General features: G+C 38.4%; 1 protein-coding gene across 1 annotated transcript in view; it reads right to left on the reverse strand.

The window, feature by feature from the left end:
• TMEM132D (transmembrane protein 132D) overlaps window positions 1–26,481 on the reverse strand; it is a 225,099-nt gene that overhangs the window by 60,047 nt on the left and 138,571 nt on the right. Inside the window, exon 4 of the mRNA XM_009997627.1 lies at window positions 23,346–23,529. Coding sequence (XP_009995929.1) covers window positions 23,346–23,529 — 184 coding nt within the window. The remainder of the gene's footprint in view (window positions 1–23,345; window positions 23,530–26,481) is intronic.

A 26,481-nucleotide genomic window follows, 5' to 3' on the forward strand; every position in this document is an offset into this window, starting at 1 on the left:
TTCCTGCTTCTGCAATCTCTGGTGGAAACTGAAGTAAAATTGCTGAGCTTTCCATTGCAGAAACGTCTCCTCTCTTCTAAAGACATATTTTGCTGTAAGAACCAGTAGATTTTTCTGTCATAATACAGTAATATTTGAGTTTATCTCCCTCTGCACACCTGGTGTGCCTTTATCCTATCCCACTAATTTTGCAGCGTTACACGGAGAGGTTACTGCTATAAAAAGGTGCTCCCAAAAGAGGGCAAAGCAAAACTATAATCACACCACAGTCTCTCTTCATCATGATTGTTTTGGATTGGCAGGTACTAAAGGTTCATCCATGGGGGATACATAAGAACTGAAAAACAGTATCAAAACACTTCCACATCCTTGCTTCAGGGTCAGATTGTTACTTTTGCAAACAGAACAAAATATCAAATATCAAGGAGTCACTTCTGGGAAGGATGAAGATTTCAGAAGTGTGCTATGTCACTCTCTGGCAGTGTCCTGTTGGGGTGGCCCGGCTGAAGGTGAAGGGAGGTTCATTATTTCACCATAATACTATTTCTGGTAAAACATATCCAACAACTAGTTCAGGATGTGGGTGAACCACTGTCAACAGCAGCAGCAACTGGTGCAGTTGTTAGAAAGAATCTGTAACAGTTACTCAACAGAGATGAGTTTCTTATTTACATCACAGCATCTTCCATAGCCGGGAACTAGTTTCTTAGTGCTAGACCCAAATAAAGGGGAGGACAAAAGGTACTGTTTAGGGGGCCAGGGAGGACTATAGCTGGGAGTTTCAGGATTCAAGTGGGCAATGGAAGATGTAAACTAAATGTGGGAAAATGTTTCCTAAAAATCACCTGACTGTAAAATCCCAGTTTGAAAGCAGAGAAGTCCTAGTTGTCTCTCACAAGTCAGCACAGACCAGATATTTCAAAACATAAGAGAAGAAAAAAAAAATCATTTCAGGGTCTGCTCTACTGCCTGTATTTCTTGTTTTTCTTATTGGCTTCTAAAGCACTAAAAAAAATGCTCCAAAATCTATTGCAAATGATTCAGCAGTTGTGCTACAACACTCAAACTGATATTGTTTCTATTTTTCAGGCCTAAAAACTTAGATACAATTGCACAGCTGTAGGCTTTGAAGATAACACAGATGGCAGGAAGAAAGTCCACTTAAAAAGGTTTTCTTACTACTGTTCATGTATGCAAGGATGGAAAACTTGGCAAGTTTTTGAAGAGTAGCTGGATTGGAAATGCTTTTACATTCTGTCCTTTTCATAAAGTGCATACACGTAAATATGATCCCATTTATCAAGCACACCCACAACCAAACTGCATGACTTAATAAAGGACACGTTAGAGTTCTCTTCTGTCATCAGATCATTTCATTGTATTTGAAGTTAAGTACGTTAATGTATCTTGAATTAATTTTCTTGGTGTTAAAGTGCAAACTAGGCTAATAAAAGTGACACATTGACTTTTTCCAGAGAATGATGTTCAGCTTACAGAGGATGGAAGCATAAATGAAAATTAGCCTCAAGACAATGTTAATTACGTTTTATCCATTAGTAGGAGGGCAATTGAACGGCTCATTTTCACTGCAAAGAAAACCCTTCTGGCTTCATAAAGGGAAATTATGTATTTAATGTGTCTAATGATGTAAAAATATGCAATAGAAGAAAAGCAAAATGCAGGTAATATATATCTATAGTATCTGCAATGATTGTCTTGGACATAAGATATGTCATTGTCCTCTTGCTGTGCTTAGAGGGACTTCAAAATACATAGCAGAGAACTCAAGGGTCTGAAGAAGCAGTCAAGGATTACTGACATGAAATATCCTTGAAGACAAGTAGTCAAAGTGAAATGAAGGCTTAATACTACCAAACACTATCAATATAGCTGATAGGAATGGTACTATTAGAACTACTATTACTACTATTGTATCAACAAGTATTCTGATATACAGTAATTATTTGATTTTTGATAAACAAAGACTACATTAATAAAAATATTTTTCAGTTGCTGGACTACTGTAAAGATCTTGCTCTATTCCTATATGCTATGCTATCCTATTGCCTTTGGACCTTCCACGGCTAAATATAAAGATTTTGACTTCTGAATATTAAGCTGCTGTATAAATACATATTCCTCTGTCAACAAGCTCTAACTTCTTTCCAACACTGTATATTATCTACCCTGGACTTCACTGAGATAATAGAGAAAGAGAAATATTTTTGTCTTGGATTTTTTTAAAGGAAAGAAGTACTTTGAAGCTGCTCTGAGTATGGAAATATACAATAAAATTTGGGTAACATTTTTCATGGAGGACTGACAAAAAAAGTTTATCAGATACGTAATCACTGCACCTACGCATACAAACAGACATGCACAATCCCTGTCAGTGCTACAAAGAACCTCTATTACCAGATATGGAATTTTAGTATCAGAAAATATAGCAGACAAAATAATATTCTTTTATTGGACATCTGCAGTACAGTCCGGGCCAGAATCAGTGAGATGTTGAGGGAAAGTAAAATGTAAGTCACAACCCTTGTTTAAGAACCTGATAGTCAGTCGTGATGTACTGTCATCTCCTCTCACTGAAGTCAATAAATTAGGTAAGTGCAATCAGTCTTGAGCTGATTAAATCTGCTTTGTACAAATAACAGAAAGAACCATACCATCATTTCATCAACCAGAAAAAAATGTAGGTGGGACAAGATGTAGTTGCAGATAGTACTATAGAGTACCTGCCCACTGAGCTCAATAGAATCTAAACAAGATCCTTGAACTCACTGACCCCAGGACCAGCATCAGGGCAGAGTTACAGTGAATTCAGAATTCCTCCTTTTATAAGAGCCAGAAATACATTCCACTACCCCAAAATAATAATTGTTAAATCAACCTTTATCATAATATTACCATGAGCATTGAAAAGGATTATCTTATTACAAAAAATGAAATGACTTAAATTTACCCTCATTATTGTTTCCCAGAGAGAAAAAAAAGCCTTTTTTTATTTCATGCAAATGAAGCTGCTATTTGCATTTAAATGAAGATGTCTGAAGAAGAGGAGCTAGAAAGTTAGGGGATTTTTCCTTTTGAGGATGAGATTTCATTTCATTTCAATATTCTCCTATAATGCAAACCTAACTCCACTTTCTGCTTCATTAAACAGTCAATCATAAACTGCTTTCCAAAAATTGTCATAGAGAGCGAGACACTCTGATTATTCCCAGTTGAGGCTTTACAATGATGGAAACAATATAATGTTGGTATCCCCTAAAAATCTGACATCATCAAATAAATGAAGCATTTCCATATTTGCTGTACAGCATGGAATTTTTTTGAATGACTTATCATAATTGACACATTTAAACAATCTGCTTTCTTAATACTCTGATTAGGAAAAAGCTTGTGTCAGTGAAACAGTTTGCAAGCTGTTCCAACACAAACATTCTGAGAAGCATATAGACACATAAATATTCATTCCAATGTTAAAGTTATTATTATGGAAAGCAGGCAGAGTACCCAACACTGCACCACTGACATCTCTAGGAAATTTGCCATTTACCTAAAGGGAAGGAAGATGCCATGGAATGGGATGTCCCTCCTGCATTAAGCTTTCCTACCAAGGGTTGTCTGGATCGTATTTTGAGCACTTAAATCTGGCTTCATAGGTGAGGGAAAGAGCAGACCTCTTTCAGACATGCCACCTTCCATCTGGTCTAGGCAAAATGTATGCTACTGACAACAGCTACTGGAAAAGCCAGAGTTGGCAACGTAATCTGAAATTTTCATTTGAGATTAGAGGCAAGTTTTAGCAAGAATAGACAAGAGAAACAGTGAAATGTTAAAAGACAAGTTTACCAGTAAGAAAGGGGAAAGCAAGGCAAGGGCTGGTTTTGTGTCAGCCTGGATGGGCAAAAGTTTAAGTCTTCAATGGGACTGAAGCTGAAACTGAGATGGCAAACACTCCTTTCCTTTTTTTTTTTTTTTTTTTTTTTTCCTTCCCCTGTTTTCTTGGATTAAAGGTCCTCTAATTTTAGGAGTTCAAATGATGCACCTTAGAAACTGATGATTTGAAATGCTCATCTTTGCAAAATAAGATTCGCTTATCTCACAGAGTGAGATGAAAATTGATGCAAGACAAAACCTCCACAGCCTGATCTGCCATAGGGAAAGCCTCTGCTTACCCCTCTATACCCTTAAGAGAAGAGAAAACATTATAAAATAAGGAAGATGGTTTGAGTGAGGCACTGAAACTGGCAGTGGAAGGGCAGCAGTTGTTGATTGAAATGTTCATCAAACTGAACAAGTCTAACAAGATCTCAAGCCTTGCTGGACATCAAATCACACCACTGGGAATCAGTGGTTTAAACAAATCCATTTCTTTTAGTCAGCCAGCTGGCTCCAGCTGATTTGTTTCACTCAGTATCAGGCTATTTCTCATTAGCTGAGTAAAGGCTGATGTAGAGATCCAGTGGTCAACAAACAGAAAAGGTTGATCCCCAAATTAATCTACAGAATCCTGACTACAGTAAGAGATTTTGGGCAGATTATCTATGCTGTGTGTTTATGTCCTGAAAAACACAATGGTCCCTTTAGTTGTAGCTATACAGGGCACAGTTTCTAAGGCTATTTTATCCACTATCTGCTGAATACACAGTGAATAAAACAAAACTACTTATTTTATTATGGTAGGCATCTCTTTTCATACTAATAATTTTAAGCTAGGCAATAAATGTTCCTAAGAAAATTCCTTTTAATGCACCAATGCAGGAATATTTTGATTAGCTAAGCCAAGGGAAAATAAAAACTTAATGTAAGAGCCAAGCAGGATGCTGAAAAAAACAAAAAAAAAGGGAATTGTAAGGGTAAGATTCTACTGTCAAATGTATTGATGTACAGCCCATTAAAGTCAATGGGAATTCAACATGCATATTCAAGGACAGAACTTGGTCTAAAGGGATGAATTTTGAAGGATTTTTTTCCTTGCACCCTGTATTTGCATAGGCTCATTAGTATTTGCAAAATGGATACCTGTGCCCTCAAACAGGCAGAGTGTAATTATCCATTCTGCCTGCATAATTGTAGAATGTTGTTGATGCAGCTTTTCAATATGGTCCACTCAACAACACTGAGAATGAGTAGTGTCTTTATCAATACAGTCTAGAAATGAGCATTTCAGAGCATGTGGGATGCTCTGAATCATCCAATCTATTCTCCAGCTATGCTCAAAAGAAACATTCTCCACATTCACTTTTGCTTTTTAAAATAAAGATGCAAAGAGTGTATTTAAGCAAGAAGGGTGTTTTCAGGTCACAGTTCATGCCCTCTGAGAGTCTTCAATATGTGTATTCACTTTTGTATCTGTCAAATGGCACTAACTGACTGTACTAAACTGGCTTCACTAATCAGATTCTTTGCAGCCAAACTGTATTTGTAACCCTCTAATGACATCCCACAAGGATTTTTATAGAAACCTCATCTACAAAAATGCCAATCCCAGAAGATCTGTTGCCAGTGCTGACTACAAGTACCTGAAAACATAACTGAGCTGATTGCAAAAAGAATGCACACAGTAGGGTTTGCTTTATAAAGGAAAACAGATATATGAATCCAAATTATTAAGAAAAGGAGAAGAAATACTCTACAAATCAGTAACAGTATCTACATGGTGAGATACTTAGCAGGCAAGAGCAGAAACAGGAAAACTCAAACTCTCATGAGAGGAAGACTGTCAAATACCTCACTAGTGCTAGATCAGTGTAGAGGCATTTTAACAGATAATGCACAAGTTTAGCCTCTTGTGAGCAATTACAGCCAGAGCTACCAGGGTGAAACTCACATATATGAGTTTCTTTTTATTCCCTCTCCTATTCCCTAGCACACTCTGGATATACCTGGATGAAACTAATAGGTGACTACTTGCCTTCTCCTTTAGCTGTACCCTCCAGGTCTCTCAGCGCCACTACAGGTAAATCCTTGGCACCCCCTTCCCCTCCTCACATCACCTTTCTCTCAGCTGTGACTCAGTACCAAACCTTTCTTCAGCAAAGGCTGCATTACAGACTTTGTGCTTTGCAGACATCTTCAGAGAAGTATGAAGTACTACTGTTTCTCCTAGTTTTGTCTTAGAAATAGTAATAAAAACAACAAATATACAATGAATACACTATGAAGCTCAATTCATGTATTTATATGAAATAACACCAGGAAGAAGCAATGTAAATGACACTCCCAGGAGAAGAAAAATAACCAACTTCAATCTTTTCAATTAAATTTCCTCTTCATCTGACGCATTCAACTTCTACTAATTACATAGCTACAATTTTCTTGAACACTAGAAACCACATTTTTGTCCATTTACTAAGTTCTACAGGTAATGGCAATGAAAAAACTGTGGTCATTATGTCTCATTCAGATGTCTTTAACAGCAGTTTTCATCAGATTCAGTGAGGCTCACTGCAGTTAAGTTAGCCATGGTTATAAAAGTCAAGCTATGTAATCCTCTTTAAGTGCTAAAGAACAGAACACTTACAGATAGGAAAGAAAAAAAAAAAAAGAAAAAAATTAAGCCAAATATATATATATATATAAAATTTCTATGTTCCATGCTAAATGCCATGATTCTAAAATTGAAAAAACAAGTGGAAGGAAGGATGGATGTTCTGTTGAGGGTGTGGTAGCTGAGAGGATTTGGGGATTATGAGAGGACTGGCCTGAGCTGCACTGGGGTTCTGGGCACAGGGTTGTGGGGGCAGTCCCCAGGTAACAGCTGTCAGGACAATTAAGACCTATTACTGCCCTCAGGGTTCTAACAGACGGTCCCATTTGGCTGTTCTGCCAAATCAAGATTGCCAAGAGACTTCAAAAAAACAAGCCCAGCTAAGGTGGGGCCTCTTTGCCAGGTGGGGCATGTATTTTAAGGCTGTTCATGGGAGACCTGCAGCTGGCCATACAGACAGGCAGAGCCTTCCTTGACCAGTTGCTGCAGAAAGGCACCAAATCCCTCATAGCTCCAAGAAGGTGCAAGAGGTACTTCAGGTAAGTGTTAAAACACTTTCTGTCTGTTTCAATTTTTTTCTTCAATGCAGACAGTTTACAAACAGAAGATTCTTTTTAATGTATTTTTAAGATCACCTGATAATCTTTTTGGACCCTTCTAGACTGATATCAAGGATAGAAGTAGGGCATAATTTTCTTCACATAAACACTCATGAAATGGGAACGATTCTGCCTCGAGTGTAAGCAAGAGTAAAAGGAAGCTGATAGTCTGATATGTTCAGGTGGAAGAACAAGTCAATAGGTCTATGCCTCAGAGCTCTTATGGTGATACTTTTATTAATAAACTCATTTTCCTTTCTTTTCAGTGAATTCTGAAAATCAATCCTTTTCTCTAACGCCTGGCAAACAGCTCAGAGGAGGGTAGCTGCAAGTAATTTGTGCAGCCATAAAGAATTGTAGTCACATACTACTACAGCTCCTGTGGATCTCTTCTTACATAAAGAATTACATTTACTCAATGATGAGGATTTTTCCAACAATATGACCAGTTTATGCAAGCTAAGTGTGAAATGCTTACTTTGGCTTTCTCTCCTGTGCTTCAACCAAAAGGCAGAGACAGTACCTAGAAAGCCAATCAGACAGACATAAAGAGAAGGAACAAAACAAAAGCTGCTCTTTGGCCACAACGAGCTCTCCCTTTCTTTAAATAAAACCAATTGGACCCATTAACACAGAATTCTTCTTTCACAGCCCTCAAAGATATAGTGACAAGGTAAAGTGTTTGTGTTAGATGCAGCTGGACTGATACTAGTTTTTCACAGCAGTTTTTTCTTACTTTGACATTTGAAGTTCCTTGTCAAGTGCTTGAAGTGAAACATGAAGCTACAGGCCAAACCACAGCTCCTGGTCTAAAATCTTCCATGGTTTTGAGGCAGCATCAACCTGTATTTACCACAGTCCAGATGTACCCTGAAATCACATAAACCTTTTTCCACCTACATCCTACGTATGAAATTCTTTTCAGCATTTCCAACCCTGCATGAAGATTTGGAGGAGAGAGGGATGACCAGTGCCACCAGCTGCTTCCTGAGGTGCCAGGCTGGTGCTCTTCCAGCCCATCTCCCAGACAGGCTGGTGTTCCCTGGCAGCTGCTTATGTGGAGCCATGTTTTACAGAGCTCTGCCAACATCCGAGCTGAAAGAAAGGGTCAGAAAGTGTTCACCATGTAGGAGAGCTGTGTACATGGCACCAGGCAGAGTCTCTGACAAGAAGAATTCCACCCTGTGATACAAGGAAAATGCTGATGGTGTAATCATCATTAAAATTGGTAAGATACATCAAAGATTACAGAAGTGCTGTATAGTTATTGAGTAAAGATAACACTAGATTCTGTTAAGTTCTTCCAAGTGCTTATTGACAAGCATTCTTCAGTGTTTCTTAGTGGTCAGATTTTTAGAAACAGAAAATAAATTAAATGTTTTCTTTGAGCTATTTGTCCTGCCTTTGTTTAAGCCACTTAAGGAAAAAAAAAAGAAAAAGAGCCCAGTGGCAGATATTTCTAAATGTCATTATTAACAGAGTACAGTTCAGATACTGTTAATTGTCACCCTTTCCTTTCCACCACTCTTAAGTACTTTTTGTGCGTTAATTACAACTACTAAAGGTATTATGCAGACACACATTTTCAGGTGCATGCAGTGACTTTTGAAAGAGCAAGACTGGGAATCCTTTTCTCTACCAGGAATGCTGCTCAACAGGATGAAAAGTAACAAGAGGGTGCTAATACAGCTCTACCACTAGAAGTCATGACTGTGTTCGTACAGTTAAACTGCTTTTTAATGACACAGCTGCCTTCTCACCTGGGGCAACAACAAAAAGAACCTTTACTTCGTTAATCTACAAGCATCAACGGGCATAAACAAATACCCTGTGTATCTACAGACAACTTACTACAAGATGCTCTACAGGTTGAGTAATAGTTGGGCTAGTTAAGTCTTTTTTGAGAAGATTCATGTTTAACTAACTGCTTTCAGACATCTGCAGCAAGAACTCTTACAATTAACATCTGCTCAAAGTCCTTATTGGAAGGAGACCCAAACACTATTATAAACTCACTGAAGTTGAAAGTGCCTCCCCACTAGACATTCCAGAAATTAACAAGAAATACTGTATATCCAAAAAGGATATAAATAGCAAATGAGCCCATGGGCAGAGCACCACCACCTGCTGTACTCCAGAGACAGCAAGGTGGGCCAACTTGCTCTTGACAGTACTGGATCAGACCCAGCTCACAAAGGAGCAAGGACACTTCTTGGACAGCCAGATGCAGAGTTGGTAACTGGCCAGCTGTTTATGTGAGCATGCAGGACTTGTCAGTGTAACAAACATATGAAGGGGTAGTTTGCTGGCAATACAAAAGCAGAAAAAAAACCCCTTTCTATCAGGTTGTACAATGCCCAGAGGGAATTTACTACAGTGATGAAATCAGGTCAGCTTTCAAGGTTTCTGGAAGACTGTTGGTGTCTGTTTTATTCAGACTCCACTTGTAATAAGACAGGGAGAGGTGATAGAGCTCTAGATAAAAACCTCAGTGCCCCTGATAGCAAATATATAAATAGCAAATGCAAGAAAACCAATTTCAGTTCTTCCCTTACTCCAGAATTTTCTGAGCTTCTCTGCAGGTTACCTTCTTCATTGATATGCCCATGCAATTTTTTCAAGAGAAACAGAAAAGAATATCCTCTAGATTATTGGGATGTACAGAAGTGAAAGGAAAAGATTTTGCACAGGGGTTCCAAATCTTTTCTATTTATTAGCCCAGTTCTTAATGACCTTGAACAAAACCTCAGCTTCTATAAGGATCAACCTCATTCTCAGCTGCTGGGATGCCAGAAATTGGCATCTCAGGCTGTACTGCAGAACAACTGTTTTCCTCTGCTCCTGGTAATTTGGCTGAGTTTATCCTGGAAGAAGAATCACTTCTTCCAGCTGGAAACCCTTTCCCTTTTTGCATCATATTGCACATTTAAATCGAAACATCACAGAACTCAGGCCAACTTGGAAGATCTTCTAAAATGAAAAAGGTAAAATTTCTGCCTAACAAATGATCGTGTTATGTTTTCCTTTCTTAGTGCAGACAGTACCAGCGAGTACAGAACAGCCTTGTGTTGGACCAGGATAACTGCCACCAGAATCATCTGAGCACATGGATTTTTCAAAAGAAAATAAAAAAATAATAATACTAAAAATGGTCAGACTGGCTATTTTCACATTTCCATGTCAGACAATAAGAAAAGCTGAAGCCATTTTGAAGGACTGAAGGCTCTTGTCCAGCTCCCCCATTTAGGTTTCCTGCTCAGAATCCCAGAGACACCTTCTGCTCACTGGGGCTCAGAATTACAGTGGCCTGAATTACTTCTGCAAGGCCCCTTGCACAAGCTGAGCAGGCAGGCACTCTCTATTATTTGAGCTTGCTCATATATTATTCTTAGCATCTGCAACTGAAATCAGAGCCATGCTGTTATGGACACAATACATCAATAATATATTTAAAGCAGTCCCTGCCCCAGAAAGCACACTATTAAATAAGGCTGTGGAGACACATGGAAAGGAAAACAGAAGCAAGGAAATGAAACATCTTAAAACTCACAGAACAGTCCATTTATATTCTGGCTAAATACTAACAAAATAGTTTATCATTCTTTATGTACATTTTCCTGGCTTAATATGGAAAAGGTATATTAGAAATTAAGGTAACTGGAACTGTACTTCTTTCTCCTAAAGACATTCCACTCATTCTATAGAAGCCAGGGGAACATAGACTGGGACAGACAGGAAGCTTCAGAAGATCAAGTTTAGAATTTTTACTTTTTTTATAATAAGAAATTAATAGATCATTGAATAGACCACAGAACAAAACCTGCCCTTAAAATACAAAATTTGACACTAGCTTTTACTGCATCTGCTCAACCAGGTCTCCAAAGTTGGAGAGCTTTGGTTTCCTTGGATGCCAGCAGCACTACAGAACTATTTTTTTCCTGGCTTTGTTTATGACAAAATTAGATGTATACTTTTACATATTTTTACATATGTTCAGTTTTTTTCCTCTCTGTTTTAAATGTTGAAATGCTTTGTTTTTCCCCTCCTGTCTAAGTTTTTTGCTTTTTTTAGTAGTTCCTATCATCAGATCAGTAAAGTTATATACATACATTAGATTGTACCCAGTTATGACAAGGAAACTTAACTCCACTCTCTGACACCTTTTTAAGATCAAAGAGAAAATACATATGTAAAAACAACACACCTTTATTCCATTGAAATAGAAGAGAATTATTTTTAAATTCAAAGGTAATTTGCCTCACAAATGTTGCAAGTAGAATTTGGAATTTTTAGTATGAATTGCAATGAGAAGACTCATCACAATAGTGTACTGCTCTTCTTTATGAAACTGCATTACTTTTCTATATATTTTAACAATTATTGGTTTTTACTGCTGGTTTGAACATTTGAAAGTCCAGCAATCTAATTTCAAATTGTCAGGACTGATTTTCATGCAAGGTACAGAGTGGCTTAAATACCCCAAATGTTTGGAGCTGACTGGTTTAGGAAATAGAAGTTTAGCATTGCAGAAAAAAGTCACTTTGAACTGTAACTACTGTATCTCCAGGGTAGTAATTTTACAGAATCTTATTCCAGGGTAGTGACTGTTATTTTATGATAGAACTATGAGTAAGTGGTATGAAAAAGAACCTGATTATTTTTTTTTAATTTCACATTTACATTTCTTACCTAACTACAATTTAGTCTCTGACAATTTTTTGTTTAAAATGAACATTTCTCACATTTTAAGAAGTTTTGATGTTTTGTTGTTGGTTCTTTGTATTCCACTCATAATTAGAATAAATGTCAGTGATCTAAAATACATGGTGCTCTGAAGTCTCAGGTATACAGATTTTTTATTTTACTTTTTTTGGTCATTCCTTCTCTGAATGTCACAATAAAAATGAGACAAACATCTCCTTACAAATTTATTTTCTCTGTATTCAGTAAATGTTAAATTCAGAGATCCTAATTCTGGATGATTTGAGTCTATGTCATCTACCTTTAGGCCAAGTCTCTCCTGTCCTTCTCCCAAGGTGAATAGGACCACTCTTCTGGAGTGAGATCTTAATTCTGGGTGATTTGAGTCTATGTCACCTACCTTTAGGCAAGTCTCTCCTGTCCTCCCAAGGTGAATAGGACCACTCTTCTGGAGGCCATGTCAGCTTAGCTCCTGAACACAGTCCCCCCTCCTCTGCACAGTCCACAGATGAAATTTCTCCCTAAGCTCAGTGTCAGGCATCTTATATCAGAGAGAACCTCAGGAGGTACAATGCATGACTTGGACATCCACCTGAATTCTCTGCTTTATCCCTTCCTTTCCAAACAAAATTATTTCCCCCTCTCAGCCCCTCCTTTGCTGACTGCTACCACATGCAGAAAGCCACTTCAACACCAGTGTGGGAAAAAAAAAGAAAGAGGAAGCACAGGACCAAAGATCTCCTTGTACGTATATTTTCACATGAGCAGGTTCAGAAACATCTTTCACATAAGCCCAGTTTGTCAAAGTCATTTTGCACAGCCCCAAAGCAAAGCAAATCAAACTAACAAAATCACAAAGGTGACACTTCCATTGCTGTGTGCCCCAGTCCTGTTCATGGTCAGGACTGGCTGGAGCAGAGAGCTCTCCTACCCTGTCAGCTCTCCATGCCCTGTCCATGCCCACACATGACAAAGGTTTAAGCTTCCCTCCAGATCTTTTAGGCTGTTGCCTTTTTTTTTTTCCTCAAGCCACCATTTCAGGAGCCATGAGGCTTGAAGTGGCTCCCACCTCCTCTTTTTTTAACCACTCCTAAGACTTTGTCACTGTTCCTTTTGTATGGGCCTGTGATGAAGCCAACTGGGGAACAAAGCTGGGCTCAGAATGACCTGGCAAAAACCAGAACGGTTACGTTTAGCCAAGTTCAGTTCCTCAGCCCAGCTCCACAGCAGATCCACAGGCAATTGTGCTAACCCAGCTCCTAGTGGGACGGGGGAGAAGCAGAGCAAGGATTGCTTGATTTATCAGTGCTGCTGAGAAAAATCGCCCTCAACTGATCAGGAACCTGCCCTCATTTTACTGCCAGTAGCATTCAGGTCCCTCAGAAGGAGAGGCAGTGTCACACAGGAAGACAGTGGTCCTCTCTTTTGAATCTTGAGCCAGTGTTTAATCTATTGTTCCTCATCCTTTTTCTGGCATTCTGCCTCTGAGGACATCTTACATAGAAAGAGAAATTCTTAATATCACTGACTGGCAATTAAAAGAAGGATGGAAAAGTCAGAGAATAATTCTCTTAATTGACTACTCTTCTTATTACTTGTAATCTAGAGGAAATCTAATTAATTCTACATGAAAAACGACTATTCTGTAGTGAAGTGTAATTCCTGATCTCTGGGGCTTCAGCTTACCAGTTGTCAAATTATCCAATTACACACTTGTTAAAATCCATTTTGGAGAGATTTCCATGGCTTGTATATAAATAATTTCAAAAGCTTTAGTCCTAAAAAAAAAAAAAGAAAAGAAAAAAGAGACCCCCTCCTAGCCCCTAAATGGTACCTCAAAATCACAAAACATCTAAAAATAATGTAAAGAAACTGAAAAGAACAAGACCCACCTTCATTGCTCAAGCAGCACCACTGTGGTGATGGATCTATTCCAGTAGGGAGAAATGTGCTGCTTCTATTTCAGCTATGTTTTATTCAGATCACTAATCTGGAGGGAACCAATTAAGGCAGCATCCTTTCATTATGCCAAAGGGGAAAAATCTTTTCATAACCACATCAATTAAGAGGTGGGAAGCCAACAGAGGCTGTAGCTCAAGCCAAGGATGGAGAGATGCTGGAGCAAGGCCAGGGCCCCCAAGCTGGTGGGGGGTTGGAGCACAGGACACACATGGAGAGGTGGAGAGAGCTGAGCCTGTTCAGCCTCAAGAAGAGAAGGCAAATGGGAGACCTTACTGCTTTCTGCTGCTACCCCATCCTGGGGTAGATGAAGCCAGATTCTTCTCAGGTCTGTATGGCAATAGGATGAAAGGCACAGGACACATGTTAAACCGTGGGAAACTCCATTTAGATTGTATGGAAAAAAACCCCAATCAAATAATGAAATAGTTTGCCCAGAGAGATTGGGGGATCTCCATCTTTGGAGATCTTCAACACTGCAGTGGACACAGCCCAGAGCAGCAACTTGCTCTCTGAGCAGGTCATCAAACCACCTAATGTCTGCAGCTCTCCAGTCTTAGCTACTCTGTGATTCTACTTGCTCTTTAGATTCTCTGATTAAAAAGAGAGGACACACACATGACATATGTATTTGAAGGAATGTTCTTAAATAAGTGTAAACTCTGGATCCTAATATGTCCGAATTTGTCACATATGAGCACAGAAGAAAAATTTCTGTGATCTTTTGTATTTCAGTTAAAACAATTTAGCAGTCAAAATTAAAGACTGCTTTTAAAAATGTACCACTCGGGTGTATGGCTGTGTTGTGTTTCCATATCCTGGGAATGAAACTTGACATGAAACAAAAGAGAAACAGAAGGCAGAGTTCAGCTTTCTATAAACCTAATCTGACTGTATTTCAACAAAAGTAAGCAAACAATATCGCTATTTTTTTAACAAAATCTACTTTTTATATTTCTTTAATATTTATTGAGTCTGATTAACATTAAGATAGAATAGCATTGAAAGAATAATCCAAACTAGGTGTTGCAATATTTTCAGTGATTACTGGTGATTCTGTAACTTAACTGGTGATTCTCAGTAACTTAAAAAAATATTCAAAACCCTTCCCTGCTGATAGTGAGGTCCCTTTCAGCTGGCTGGAAGCGAGCTGCACAAAAACTGTCACATTAACAAGTATTTATGAGACCTTCGAAAACTTGATTCACCACTAAATTATTTTTGGTTTAAACTCATATTATTTCTACTCTCAATGACTTTACAGGAGTGTGAAAATGGGCCAAGACTTCCAAATCTTGTGTCCATTGAAAGAGGGACAAGGTCTTGATGAAACTTGTTCTACATTCAGATCTGCCATAATTTCCTGGTCCTTCTACATTTCCTGGCATCCTGCAACTTCAGGGTAACATGGCCTGTCAGGGCTGAAGGATTGGACTTATTTCAACCCAGTTCAACTGCATTCATCTAATAAAGAAAAACATACGTAACGCACACTTAAGAAAGAACAACAGCTATTATGCAAAGCCATTTTTCTTAGGCTTTAATTTGAAAGAAAAATATCCTTGTGTTTGTTCCTGCATCTCTAGGGAACACAATTTTCGATGTTCCACATCAAATCGTGTGGCTGTCAGCAGCTTTGCCAGCAGCCAGTCCAAGCCCTCATTACTCATTCCCCACAGAGACAAAAACTGGGTGACTGTTGCTTTCTATTATTACAGGTGATTACAGTATTAGTCAGCTAGCAACTGCAGCTCCAGATACAAAAACAAGATTTCTAACCTTTTATCTTAAACAACAACAACAACATCATCAAGATCTTTTTCCATGAGCCTGAAGTAACCTTTGACAGAAAAAGAACTGGATTAAACTGGAAGGCGTGCTTGGTGGTTTTCACTCCTAGGGAATTTAAGTAGCAAAATATCTGCATTGATGCTGCAATGAACACAGGTACTCTTTCACTGCATGCTTGACAGGTCAACAAAATATTTAATTGTAAAGGGAAAGAGCTATTGCTTGTTATTTCACATGTTGAGAACCCCTGGGTCATCATTAATTCTGGAAAGAAAAATCCTACAGATATGGCATTTGCTGGATTCAGAGATAAGGCATCTTTGATTGCCAAGTGCTTGTATTATTTTCACATTTCAGTCTCTGTATACAAAACAAAACTCAATGCACTAGTGACTCACACATCTGTTAGTTTGTTGGTAGTTAGACAATAGAAGCCTGCCAGAGCAAGGCCAATATTTAGCATAATAATAATAACAACAACAGTAAGTTGAAGACCAAACCAAGCCATTTTTAACAGGTAATTCTAACTGGAAAATGAACCGTATGCATTAGTCTCCTTGCAACTGAGTATATTCACTTCTTGAACACAGTCATGCAGGAATAACAGAACTGTCACACCCTACTGGAATACTCAGCTGCCTGGTCCACTGTTTGGGCACAGAGAGGTGCCAATATCCCATGCTCTGAGAAAGCATAAATAATTGACATCTATGTCTGGGAAAACATCTTGTAGCTTCAGATACCTGTGATTCAATTAGTTTCTGAAGCATAACAGATTATTACATGTTTACTGAATGACAAATTTTCTTCTGTTAGCTGTACAGGTTTATTCCAGTTATTAGAATGGGAAATGTAATCTAATCTGACTCATGCATTGAATAAAGACCGATTAATGAGCTTTTGAAATGCAAAGTCCTTCTGGCTGAAGTTGCCTGAACCACAGAGAACCAATCTGAAGAGCAGGCTTTTGGATCCAGGCAAAGCCGTGAGATCAACAGTTAGTAGGACAACCTGTTCATCTCAATTGACACAGCACTATTCCAGAATTAAGCCAATTCTGGAATATTGTTGTACCATTCTAAAGACTTTTTTTTTTTTTTTTTTTAAATTGCTGTCAATAATGACCCTGGAACAAGATGACACCAACTACTACTAAAATGTGCTAATGGTGTCAGTTTGGGAGGCATTTTCAATACGGAAGTTTGAACAATAAGAAGCACCAGATAAAACCAAGGATTTAGGTAAAAGAAATGCAGTGACACAAAATGCAAGGTTTAATCGTAGAGACAGACAGCAAGAATTTCAGCCATCACATAGAGGCCTTCAGCCTGAAACAAGGGAAACAGGGAAAGATTTGGATGTAATATTTAGTCACAGAACAAATATATGCCTTATACAAAACAACCCCCGACCAACCAGCCTCAACTACCAGAAACAAAATCATGCATGTATCATTGGAAATGGAGAAAAACACTTTTCCAAACAATAAACACTTAGAAAACAACAACACCCTGTAGTCATCTTGGATATCTATTTTCAAGAAAGATTAATTAAAATCAGAACTGGTAGGTGCCAAGTGATGTTAATGGGAGAAAGGAAAGTCTATTTTATGAGATGAAGTTGTAAGACCTTGACCTACCTAATTTTAGCAAGCAATAGAATATACTTATGAAAAGAAAATGGTTGCTTGCAATATTAAAATGATCCAAAGGTTTCTCCCTTTCCCATGTGTAGATTTCATCTGTGATTCACTAATCATTTTGATTTAAAAGGTTCCTCTTCAGAAATGGGTAACATTTTAATTAAATATTTGAAAACTTGCCGAATATTGTAATTGCAATTTAAAAGCTATGAATTAGGAAGGTAAAAGCTTTTAACTACTATCTAGACATCTTTTTCTTTTTCATAAAGCTGACTGTCAGTGGAAGTGCTTAGAAACATTCATTCCTAAAGTTGATTAGGGCAGCTCATTCTGGCTGATGTGATTCTGCACTTCTCAGCTGCCAGGCAGAACCCGGGCCAGTCACAGCCAAAAGCAGATTCTCCCTGTAATCAGTTTGTTCCTTTATATCATATACATGGATGGAGATCCACATTTCTGCTCTCCCAATGAAAAGCATTAATTTCATCTGAAAGCTCCCTAGTTGTCTGCTTAGATGGTAGAAAGTAGAGAGGAGGCTTTAACAACCTCACATCTTCTGTAATGAGGGAGAAGAGCCAAGCTGAAATCTTGGTCTAGGAGAAGGCAGTCAAGTTGACTTCAGGAGGGACTTCAGTGTACTGTCCATCCCATTCCATCTTCTTCAAGAAGGGACCAATACTCTGATATTTTCTTTATGTTTTTATCATTAGTCTTTTGTGTCTGGCTTCTGAGTTCTCCAGAGTGAGGCTGCAATTAAATACATGTTTACACAGCAACACTGAGCACTCTGGTAGCTCAGTCTAAGCTACATAGCCAGTCTCTAACAGAACATAAACAGCACTACCTAAGATTTAAATGTTTCCAATACATGTATTTGTAAGGACATTATACCCTAAACATCTTTAAAATCCAGTAGTGACTGGTACTGCCATGACAGCTGATTCCTGCAATTATTATAAATCATTTCAATATGGAAATGCTTCCTATATAATAGTCTCTTTGCTGCAACAATTTATTTTATTTATTTATTTGGTCTATTTATCCAGCTTCTTATGCTGATGGTATGTAGAACAGTTTGTTTTCTGTCATCATTCTAGTTAAACTTCTATAAAGAACTTCAGGAGCAAGTTGAAACAAAAAATTACCGACAAAGTAGAATGTTAAACTGGTGTTCATGTTTTGGATAAAATGTATTTAGTATGACTGCCATAAATATAACTTCTCACAAGCCAAAATGGCTCTAAGGAGTCTGAGGACAAGGATATATTCACTTGTAATGGCAGAATGGATTTACAGTCAATGTTGCTTTAGTAACTGGGGTAGAATCCACCAAAACAGACCTTTTGACAAAATATCGTCTCAAATATCAAATTTGTTACTTGCTATGCATTATAAAATGTTTCTTGTAAAAAATAAATACAGCTTTTACAGTTAGTTTCTTAACTTGACATTTAAAATAAATATTCCACTTGTTTTTCATACAGTACCTTGTGGTGACACAAACATTGCAAAAATGGTTGTGCTGGTTTTTGCTCCAGCACTACCAGTGACCCTTTCTTGGAGGTTACTGACTTTGTAAGTCACCTAAGGTGAAGGACAATGTTATCTTTCTTCCAAACAACTCACTCAACTTTATATGCAGCCTAAAAAATAGGTCAGTTTGATCTGCACCAAAGCAGCTTCCCTCTGCCAGAACAGAGCTGAGTGTGTGTTTCTGAGAGTAGGAACAGCTCATCAAGTATATACCTACTCATTGGTAGGATCAGATGAGTAGGAATAATTCCTTGCTTTCACTACAACCTGTTTGTTGCAAAGGAATGAGCTGGACTTTGGTCACTGACTCTGTTTAAACCTGTCATAAATCAGGAGTCTCTCCTCAGGATTTTTTTCTACATTTGTTTTAAATCTCTCTCTGCCTCCCACATCACTTGACTGTCTTGGAGGTTGATGTTGCACTGTTTGAGGATAACAAATAATGGGCCAAACCAAAGAGGAAATGTAAGCTTTGTTGTTGATACAAGTCTCTAATTCATTGTTCACCATTCACATTTACCTGCTAAAATATGTCTTGGAAGGATGGAGGGTTGTCTTTGGAGTTCTTGCCTCCACTAAGCAAACTACAACCTCACCACTTTCCATAATGCAAGTTTCAAATCTCATCTTTTCTCCCTGTCCATTTCAATTCTCTAAGGTTGATTTTCAGGTTGATGCTGACTAGATGATAGACATGTCTGTCCCAGTGTATTCATTAAGAAGGCAAGACAGGCACTCCATGGATGTGGGTATAAAACTGACCAAGAAGCAAACCAGAGCTGAGTGTCCACCTGGTGAAACCTGTGATCTAGCTCCAGTGTGAAGCAAGGTGTCCTGCCTGCCAGCAAGTTTCAGGTACCCTGGGCAGCAACAAAATTGAATTATCAACTCCAAAATATGAATACAATGATTAGTATGAGGTAAGTCAGGGGTACTCAGCCACTGTTACCATGACTCTGCAGGACTCAAGGATTTCTGCTCTGGAAGGTAAAGTCTTTCTGCTCATCCCCAGTTGCACAGCTCACACAGGGCAGGCTGCTATACCTGGCATCAGTTAGTCTGTAAGGGCTGGGGAGTCTCTCAAGAAAGCAACCCAGATGCACAACCTTTGTGTACAGTTCACCATATGACTGCCTGGCTTCTTCATCAGCTTCCTATGTCCTACCACCACCTGAAACATCTGATCCACAGCCATACCATTAAACATAATAATGCTTTCAACATAAGGGCACCTACATTTAAGTGAGCCAGGCTGACTAATATTGAGTTGCTGATTTATACATTTAAAACATGTATTCACACAACAATTTATCAAAAAATAAAGGTCAGGAACCTGCAACCTTTTCAAAAAATGCCTAAAGGACACTGAGCATCCTGCATACATTTTCTTCCCTATCCTAGGAGAAAGTAAACACATGTATTTTCTACTCAAAGGATATGCTAATGAGGGATTTATCAACCCTGGAACCAACACCTTCCCCTATGAGATTTAGAAAACGCTTGTTTTGCCCTGATTCCTTATCAGATTATTTGATAAAGGGAGGGCACAGACAGAACAGATTTAGGGCAGGTACACAGGTAAGGCATGTGATTTACAGATTCAGAGCTGGTTCAGTTAAGAACCCGCTCAGACATTTTATTATTCACATTTTTATTATTATGTACAGAACAGATTGCAACTTATCCATTTACCAGCATGTTGTATCTGCCCTCTGCCTTTCTCAGTAGGAAGTATCTTGTATGTACACATATGGTACAGTGCTTGTCTGCTCCTCATCCTTACCTAATCATTAAGGTTCAACAAAAGGTGAACACCATAATTATGAAAAACTGACAGAATGTTTAAAAAGGAACAACAATCAATAGCACCAAATGTACAATTTGAGTGATTAAACTTGTGCCATTCAAAACCTAAGGAAATGATAGTGAAATAAAATAGGGAAGAAACACCAGAAAAAAAGTCATTTAGGAATTGGAAGCTGGTTCCTTAAGATGCCAAAAAAAAAAAAAAGTCATATTCTGGAAGATTCAGACATATTATTCTCCCTGGCTGTCACACTACATTGCAGGTCCTCAACTCAAAAAAACTCAGCAGTTTAGCATGTTCAAGACAGTGAATGAACAAATGGACCATATGCCTTTTTAATAGTATACTTCAAGGGTCTTAAGAGGTGCTGGGGTTTCTGTCTCAAAGGATGCCCTATTACATGTGAATGTTGAGAGAATGACATTTAAGGAGAATCAATATGCATGTTAGTTGACAGCAAAGAACAACACAGAAGATTTTTTGGCTCATGATTATTTTATTTTCCAGAGTGCCAAATATTCAATAATTACTATGGAGAAATCCTCTGGCATTCCTAGTCCATATTTCTCCATCCAGATCAAAGCATTCTTTGTTTCTATAATTCCTGTACCAATCAACATGTTCAAGCCAATCCCTCGTAAGACCCTGCTTCACCAGTTCCCTGGCCACACACTACCTGGAGACACAGACCTTGCAGTGAGAAAGCTGCCAGGGAAACAGGGAGAGTTTTCAATAGTGCCCAAGCAAGAAATAGACTAATTAAGTGGAAACTGTGCTGCTGAAGAACATGATGCTATACAAATATCTGCCTCTTCCATGGGGTTTACTGGATGTTTTCATTTCTGACAGACAAGTCATTGCTATGTACCTATCAGAGCCACTGCAAAGCAATCATGGTAAAAGGCCAATAATTTTTTACAACCCTGGATAAATATATTTGCCTGCATTTCATCAGGCTTAAGGGAAAGGATCTTGCATTGCAAATACCCCAACAGGTGCTCACAGGTTCTCACAATGTTCTCAAATCAAATGTCTTCTCCCATGCTATTCCCATTCTGCTAACAATGGCCAGCCAGGGTCCCACACACAGCTTACCAGCACGTTTGTTACACTTTACAAGTAGAAAAGTTATTAAAATATCAGAAACATCAACCTTTATTGTGCCCACACATCCATAAAATACACCCTACAGCTTTTCTCATCAGTAGCCTTGAGTGCTCTACTGTGACTTCTATTGCCATTATTGGGGTAGGGCCCAGCAGGAGTCTCAAAAGCTGGAATGTTAACATGCCATAGGAGGAAAAACAATGCTCTAAAGTAAGGTGAGTGCAGCAAGTGTTCTCACAACTTCAGCAGAAGGTAGGCACTTTCAGGGTGTCCTGACACGGATATATATACTTTCCTCTTTCCATTGCAGATAAACCCCCAGCCAAACAAACAGAAGAAAAATGAACACAAAACAACCAACAACAAAAATAAACCCCAACAAACAAGAACACCACACAAAAAAACCCAGGAAGCTCTAAATTTGTCAGTTTTCTGCCTTGCAATTTACAAATCCATAATAGGCAGAAGAAAAGACTACACAAAGCAAAGATGGTGCAGAGGAGGCATGTGATAGCCTATAAAAATCCCAAAGCTCTGCCTACTGTTAAAATAGTAAGATTGTTCTTTTGAAAAATTAACCTGTAATTGAAATATTCAACAGCATTTCTATTTGGTGCTTCCAAACATGAAATTATATGTTTCACTAAGAAGTCCAGCAAAACTAACCCAAATTAACCCCAGTTTCCAGAAACAGAGAAATAATGTAACTTTTTTTTTCATTGTGTTCTTCCTAAATGGAAGAGTAGAACTTATTTTTTCCCCTATATTAAATATATAAATTATAAACTGGCCTTGCTAAGATCACAGGGAAATCTGAAGTACCAAACTAATCTAAGTTACATGTCTTGAAAGGTCTGCACTTGAATTATCATTTCCAAAGTGAAATACTACAAAGATTCAGAGATTTGTGATACCCCAGAGTTTCTTCCCTGACACTCCAGTTACTGAAAAGGTTAAAACTATTCCCAGTCTGTTAGCAGTCAGGGGACCCCTGCCATTTATCTTTGCTTTCTCTCTTACCCATTATCCCAACACCTGTTGCCTTGTAAAATGCCACCCACTGATACTTTTATAGACTTCATGTGACCTTTCAGCACAGAACTTTGTGCTTCTGGAAAATGAGCTTTTTTTTTTTTTTCTTCATCTTTTAATGGAAATGAAGATAGTGAGTTGATTTGTAGCAACTGCCAGGAGAATCTATCTTTGTTCTTGTGAGCGGTTTTTGGCCACTGTATCACTTGATACAATCAGGAATCGTAGGCACGTATAAGAAGAACTAGAACTTTCTGCAACCATTGCAACTACTAGGAAAGAAATCTATCTTCTTATTAGGAGATGGAGTGAATAAAAAGCCTCATATTTCATATTATGTAAAACATATCACCTCTACAACCTTAACCATCCAGAACCTGTGTCCCATATGCGGACCTAAAAGCCTCTTACCAACAAAGCAGCAGAGATCACCCACTGCTCAACAGCAGGAACATGAAAACAGTCATGCAAAACAAAATGATTGGATATAAAAGCTATGTCTTCCCCCCATGCAGTTTCACTGCTGGATGAAGCAAACTTCAGAAGTTAGTATCTGTTTCTCAGATTGCTGAAACTTTCTCTCCATCCCTTTCAGCAGAACATTTGCACCTGTCAGACACTGGAGTTGTGAAGCAATATTAAAAACTTGCAGAACATCAGACATTTCCTTACCATAGCCAAAGGGAGAACTCCTACCAGGTCCTTCTGGTTTATGTAGATCTTGGAGATTCCTAGATCAGATGTTGTATCTCCAGGATATTCTACCTGCCACGTGATGAGCTGGGTGCCGGGTAAGTCAGTTAGGTCTTCAATTTCAAAATCAATCTGCATGATTTCAGAGGAAGGACCATCCGCACTGCAAGAAAGATAAAGAAAGGTTCCTTTCACATGGCTGATGAGCCAGCAATATAGTTGGTTTTATATTAATAAAACATTGGATTAAGTCCCTTCTAAAGAGAGGATTTGTCGGGATGATAGGTTTAATAACAAATTAATCATTTGCACTTGTCTTAAGATTTTGGGGTATTTCCCACACATTCAAGTAGCTCCGTAACACTCTGTGACATGGATTACTAAGCACTGCTCCATTTTACAGGTGGAGAAACAAAAATAAATCAAAGTAAAGCTCAGGCTAAAGCTACAGCCTAAAAATCCTGACTCTGAGGCTCTCCCTTAACCAGCACATTGTATTTCCTCCCTGTAAAGACAACACATGAGCAAATCTAAAGGGTATTTTCTACTTTTTAAAAAGAGGGGCTTGGAATAGAAGTCAACCAGTGAACCAGGGAAGCAGGGAGTAGAGGATTGGGAAACTCGGAATGATTTTTTGGCTATACTACTTCCTTGCTGTGAATGTCAGTCTGAAGCTTCTTTTGTCCTTTGCTAAAACAAATTACAGATAATTTAGCTTGTTTCAGGGGAAGAATTACAAAACCAGGTTATATAATATTGGCCAGGCCTGACAAAAGTCCTTCAGAAAACAACACTAGAAGAGAAGGAAGAGTTACTAGATGTGATTCTTCAGGATAATATGGCAACACTGGGGTTACTGAGACCTTATCAATGCTACCTCATCTTTACATGCTGTCCTTCCTAAGGTTACATTGTTCATATAAGTGAATACTACAAAGCAGATATGAGGGAAAATTGGAAAGGGGCTCATTGGTGCAATTCCTGCAAAGCTTGTTATAAAATCAGCTACTGTACAGAAAGCAATGCAGTGAAGCTTCTATTGTGTATCTTGGCAAGGTGAGCTTCATAGTCCAGTGGCATTTATAGAGACAAGAAAATACTCAATATACTCAATTTACTGTAAAGTTGTTGAGGAATGCAGAATTTTGTAGCAGTGCAGAAATCCAGGGGACACTGAGATTGACAGTACTTTTATTTCTGAGGTACTGAGGGCAGAACAGATCTTCAGTTGAAGTGTGGAGGGGAAAGAAAAGTGCAGACTCTTTCAGTGGGATGGTACTCAAGGAGAGAATGAACGGCACAGCACTAAAGTGTCAAGACATTTCTGTTAGGGAGTGCAGCTGGAAGAGAGAGGAAACATTTCAGCAAGTGATTAGAGAATACCAAGTGTCCAAACCCCAGCAGGTTTCCCCAGCTGATGTGGAAAAAGAGCTAAAACTAGGCAGTTTTTTTTATGAAGACCAGTTACAACAACAACCTTAGTTTGGGATTCTTTCTGAGATACTCAGAGATTTTCATCATGCTGCCTAAATCCAATTCTTTATCCAAAGCTACTGCTTGAAGAGTTTAATCTTATCACCTTTAAGGTTTGGATTTAAATGGATGTACTGAGTTCTTGCTATCTTGGATGGAACATAAAAGGAGCTTCTTGCTTCCAAAATGGAACACATTGTGTTCAAGCCCTCATTTCTTCATGTCAGGGAAGAGGGGGGGAAAAAAAAAAAAAATGCACAATTTCTAAACTATCCCTGAATGCAACTTTATTTCAAGCTGGCATAGGTAGGATCAGAAAGTTGCTTTATGCAGCTGTGGCTATTGAAATTCAGTTATTTTAATTAAATGAGCAAGGATAGGAAATGCATTACCTATAAATACTTGGCAGTGATCCCATCTCGTACAGCATGTTCTATCACACTTTCTGTGTTTAAAGAATGAATTGAATCTTCATATCATGAACCTTGGCTTTGTGATTCTGTTCAGGGTGCCTTTCTCTATTACTGCATTGATGCCTGCTACTACCAGTCATCAGCTTTGCAGAACTGGTGCTCACACCACAAATGTGTCCTGGGACAGCAGGGAGGGATTGCTGCACAGGAGGGGGCTGCAAGGCAGAATACTACAGGAAAACCAAGGTATTGTCAAACAAGGTAATCAGCTAAGCTTTTCCAGGCCTGTAGGGGATTAGGAGGAAAGTGATTAGGGTATAGGAAAACAAAGAGGGGAGGAAAGGATGGGGAGAGAGAGGTGGAGCATAGGTCTTACATTTTTCAACTACAGCTCCAGTAAAGCTCAACTACAGTAACCCAAAAATAATGAAAACACTTTATTTTAATTTTGCCTTTAAAACAGATATTTTAATGAAGAACTTCTTGTAGCAAAAAAAATGCCAAACCCAAATAACACTAAAAAAAAACCACATAAAATGCAATTTTGACAAAAATTATTTAACTAGTTCCTCTAAGAAACACTAAACCCCTGCAAATAACAACATTACAAAGCACCTCAGAAATCAATAAGAATCTCATTACTGTTACCAAACATGTATAAAGAAAACAAAAATTTAAAATATTGCATGATTAGACCCAGGTCATCAGCACCAGCTCAGGAACTTTAATTACTATACTCATCAATGACTGTGATGATCCTACCATGTTCAAGTGCCATGGATCTGTGTCCCCATTTTACAGTCTTTCCAAAAAGTATTTAGAATTGAAAACTTTCAATAGAGAAGTGAAAAAGTTACCCTTCAGAAAATACAGTAAAAAAAGTAAATGGAGAAATTTGGACAAATAGAGTTCATTACCCAAGTTCCATAAAAAAAAAAAAAAAAAATAAAAAAAATTGTGGCTTTTCTTTAAAAGTCCAGGTTGCCTGGAACACTAGGAATATTTCCCCTTGGGGAGTCAGCCACTGCTACTTGAAATGATGCACTGCCTAATCCTCCTCAAGGTAGACATACACTTTATGGTCCCTAAAATGCAGCAGCGTGCTGGCAGCTTGTCTTTGCTAACATTCAACCCATTATTGTTATCAAGAGTGCAGCAACAGTGTTAGATACAAGATGGGAGGCTACACAATTAGAAAGATTAGGATGGGCAAACCCAAAGGTTCACAA

This window comes from Chaetura pelagica, unplaced genomic scaffold, assembly GCF_000747805.2.
Source record: "Chaetura pelagica isolate M959 unplaced genomic scaffold, ChaPel_1.0 scaffold45, whole genome shotgun sequence".
In the NCBI taxonomy this organism is placed as follows: Eukaryota; Metazoa; Chordata; class Aves; order Apodiformes; family Apodidae; genus Chaetura; species Chaetura pelagica.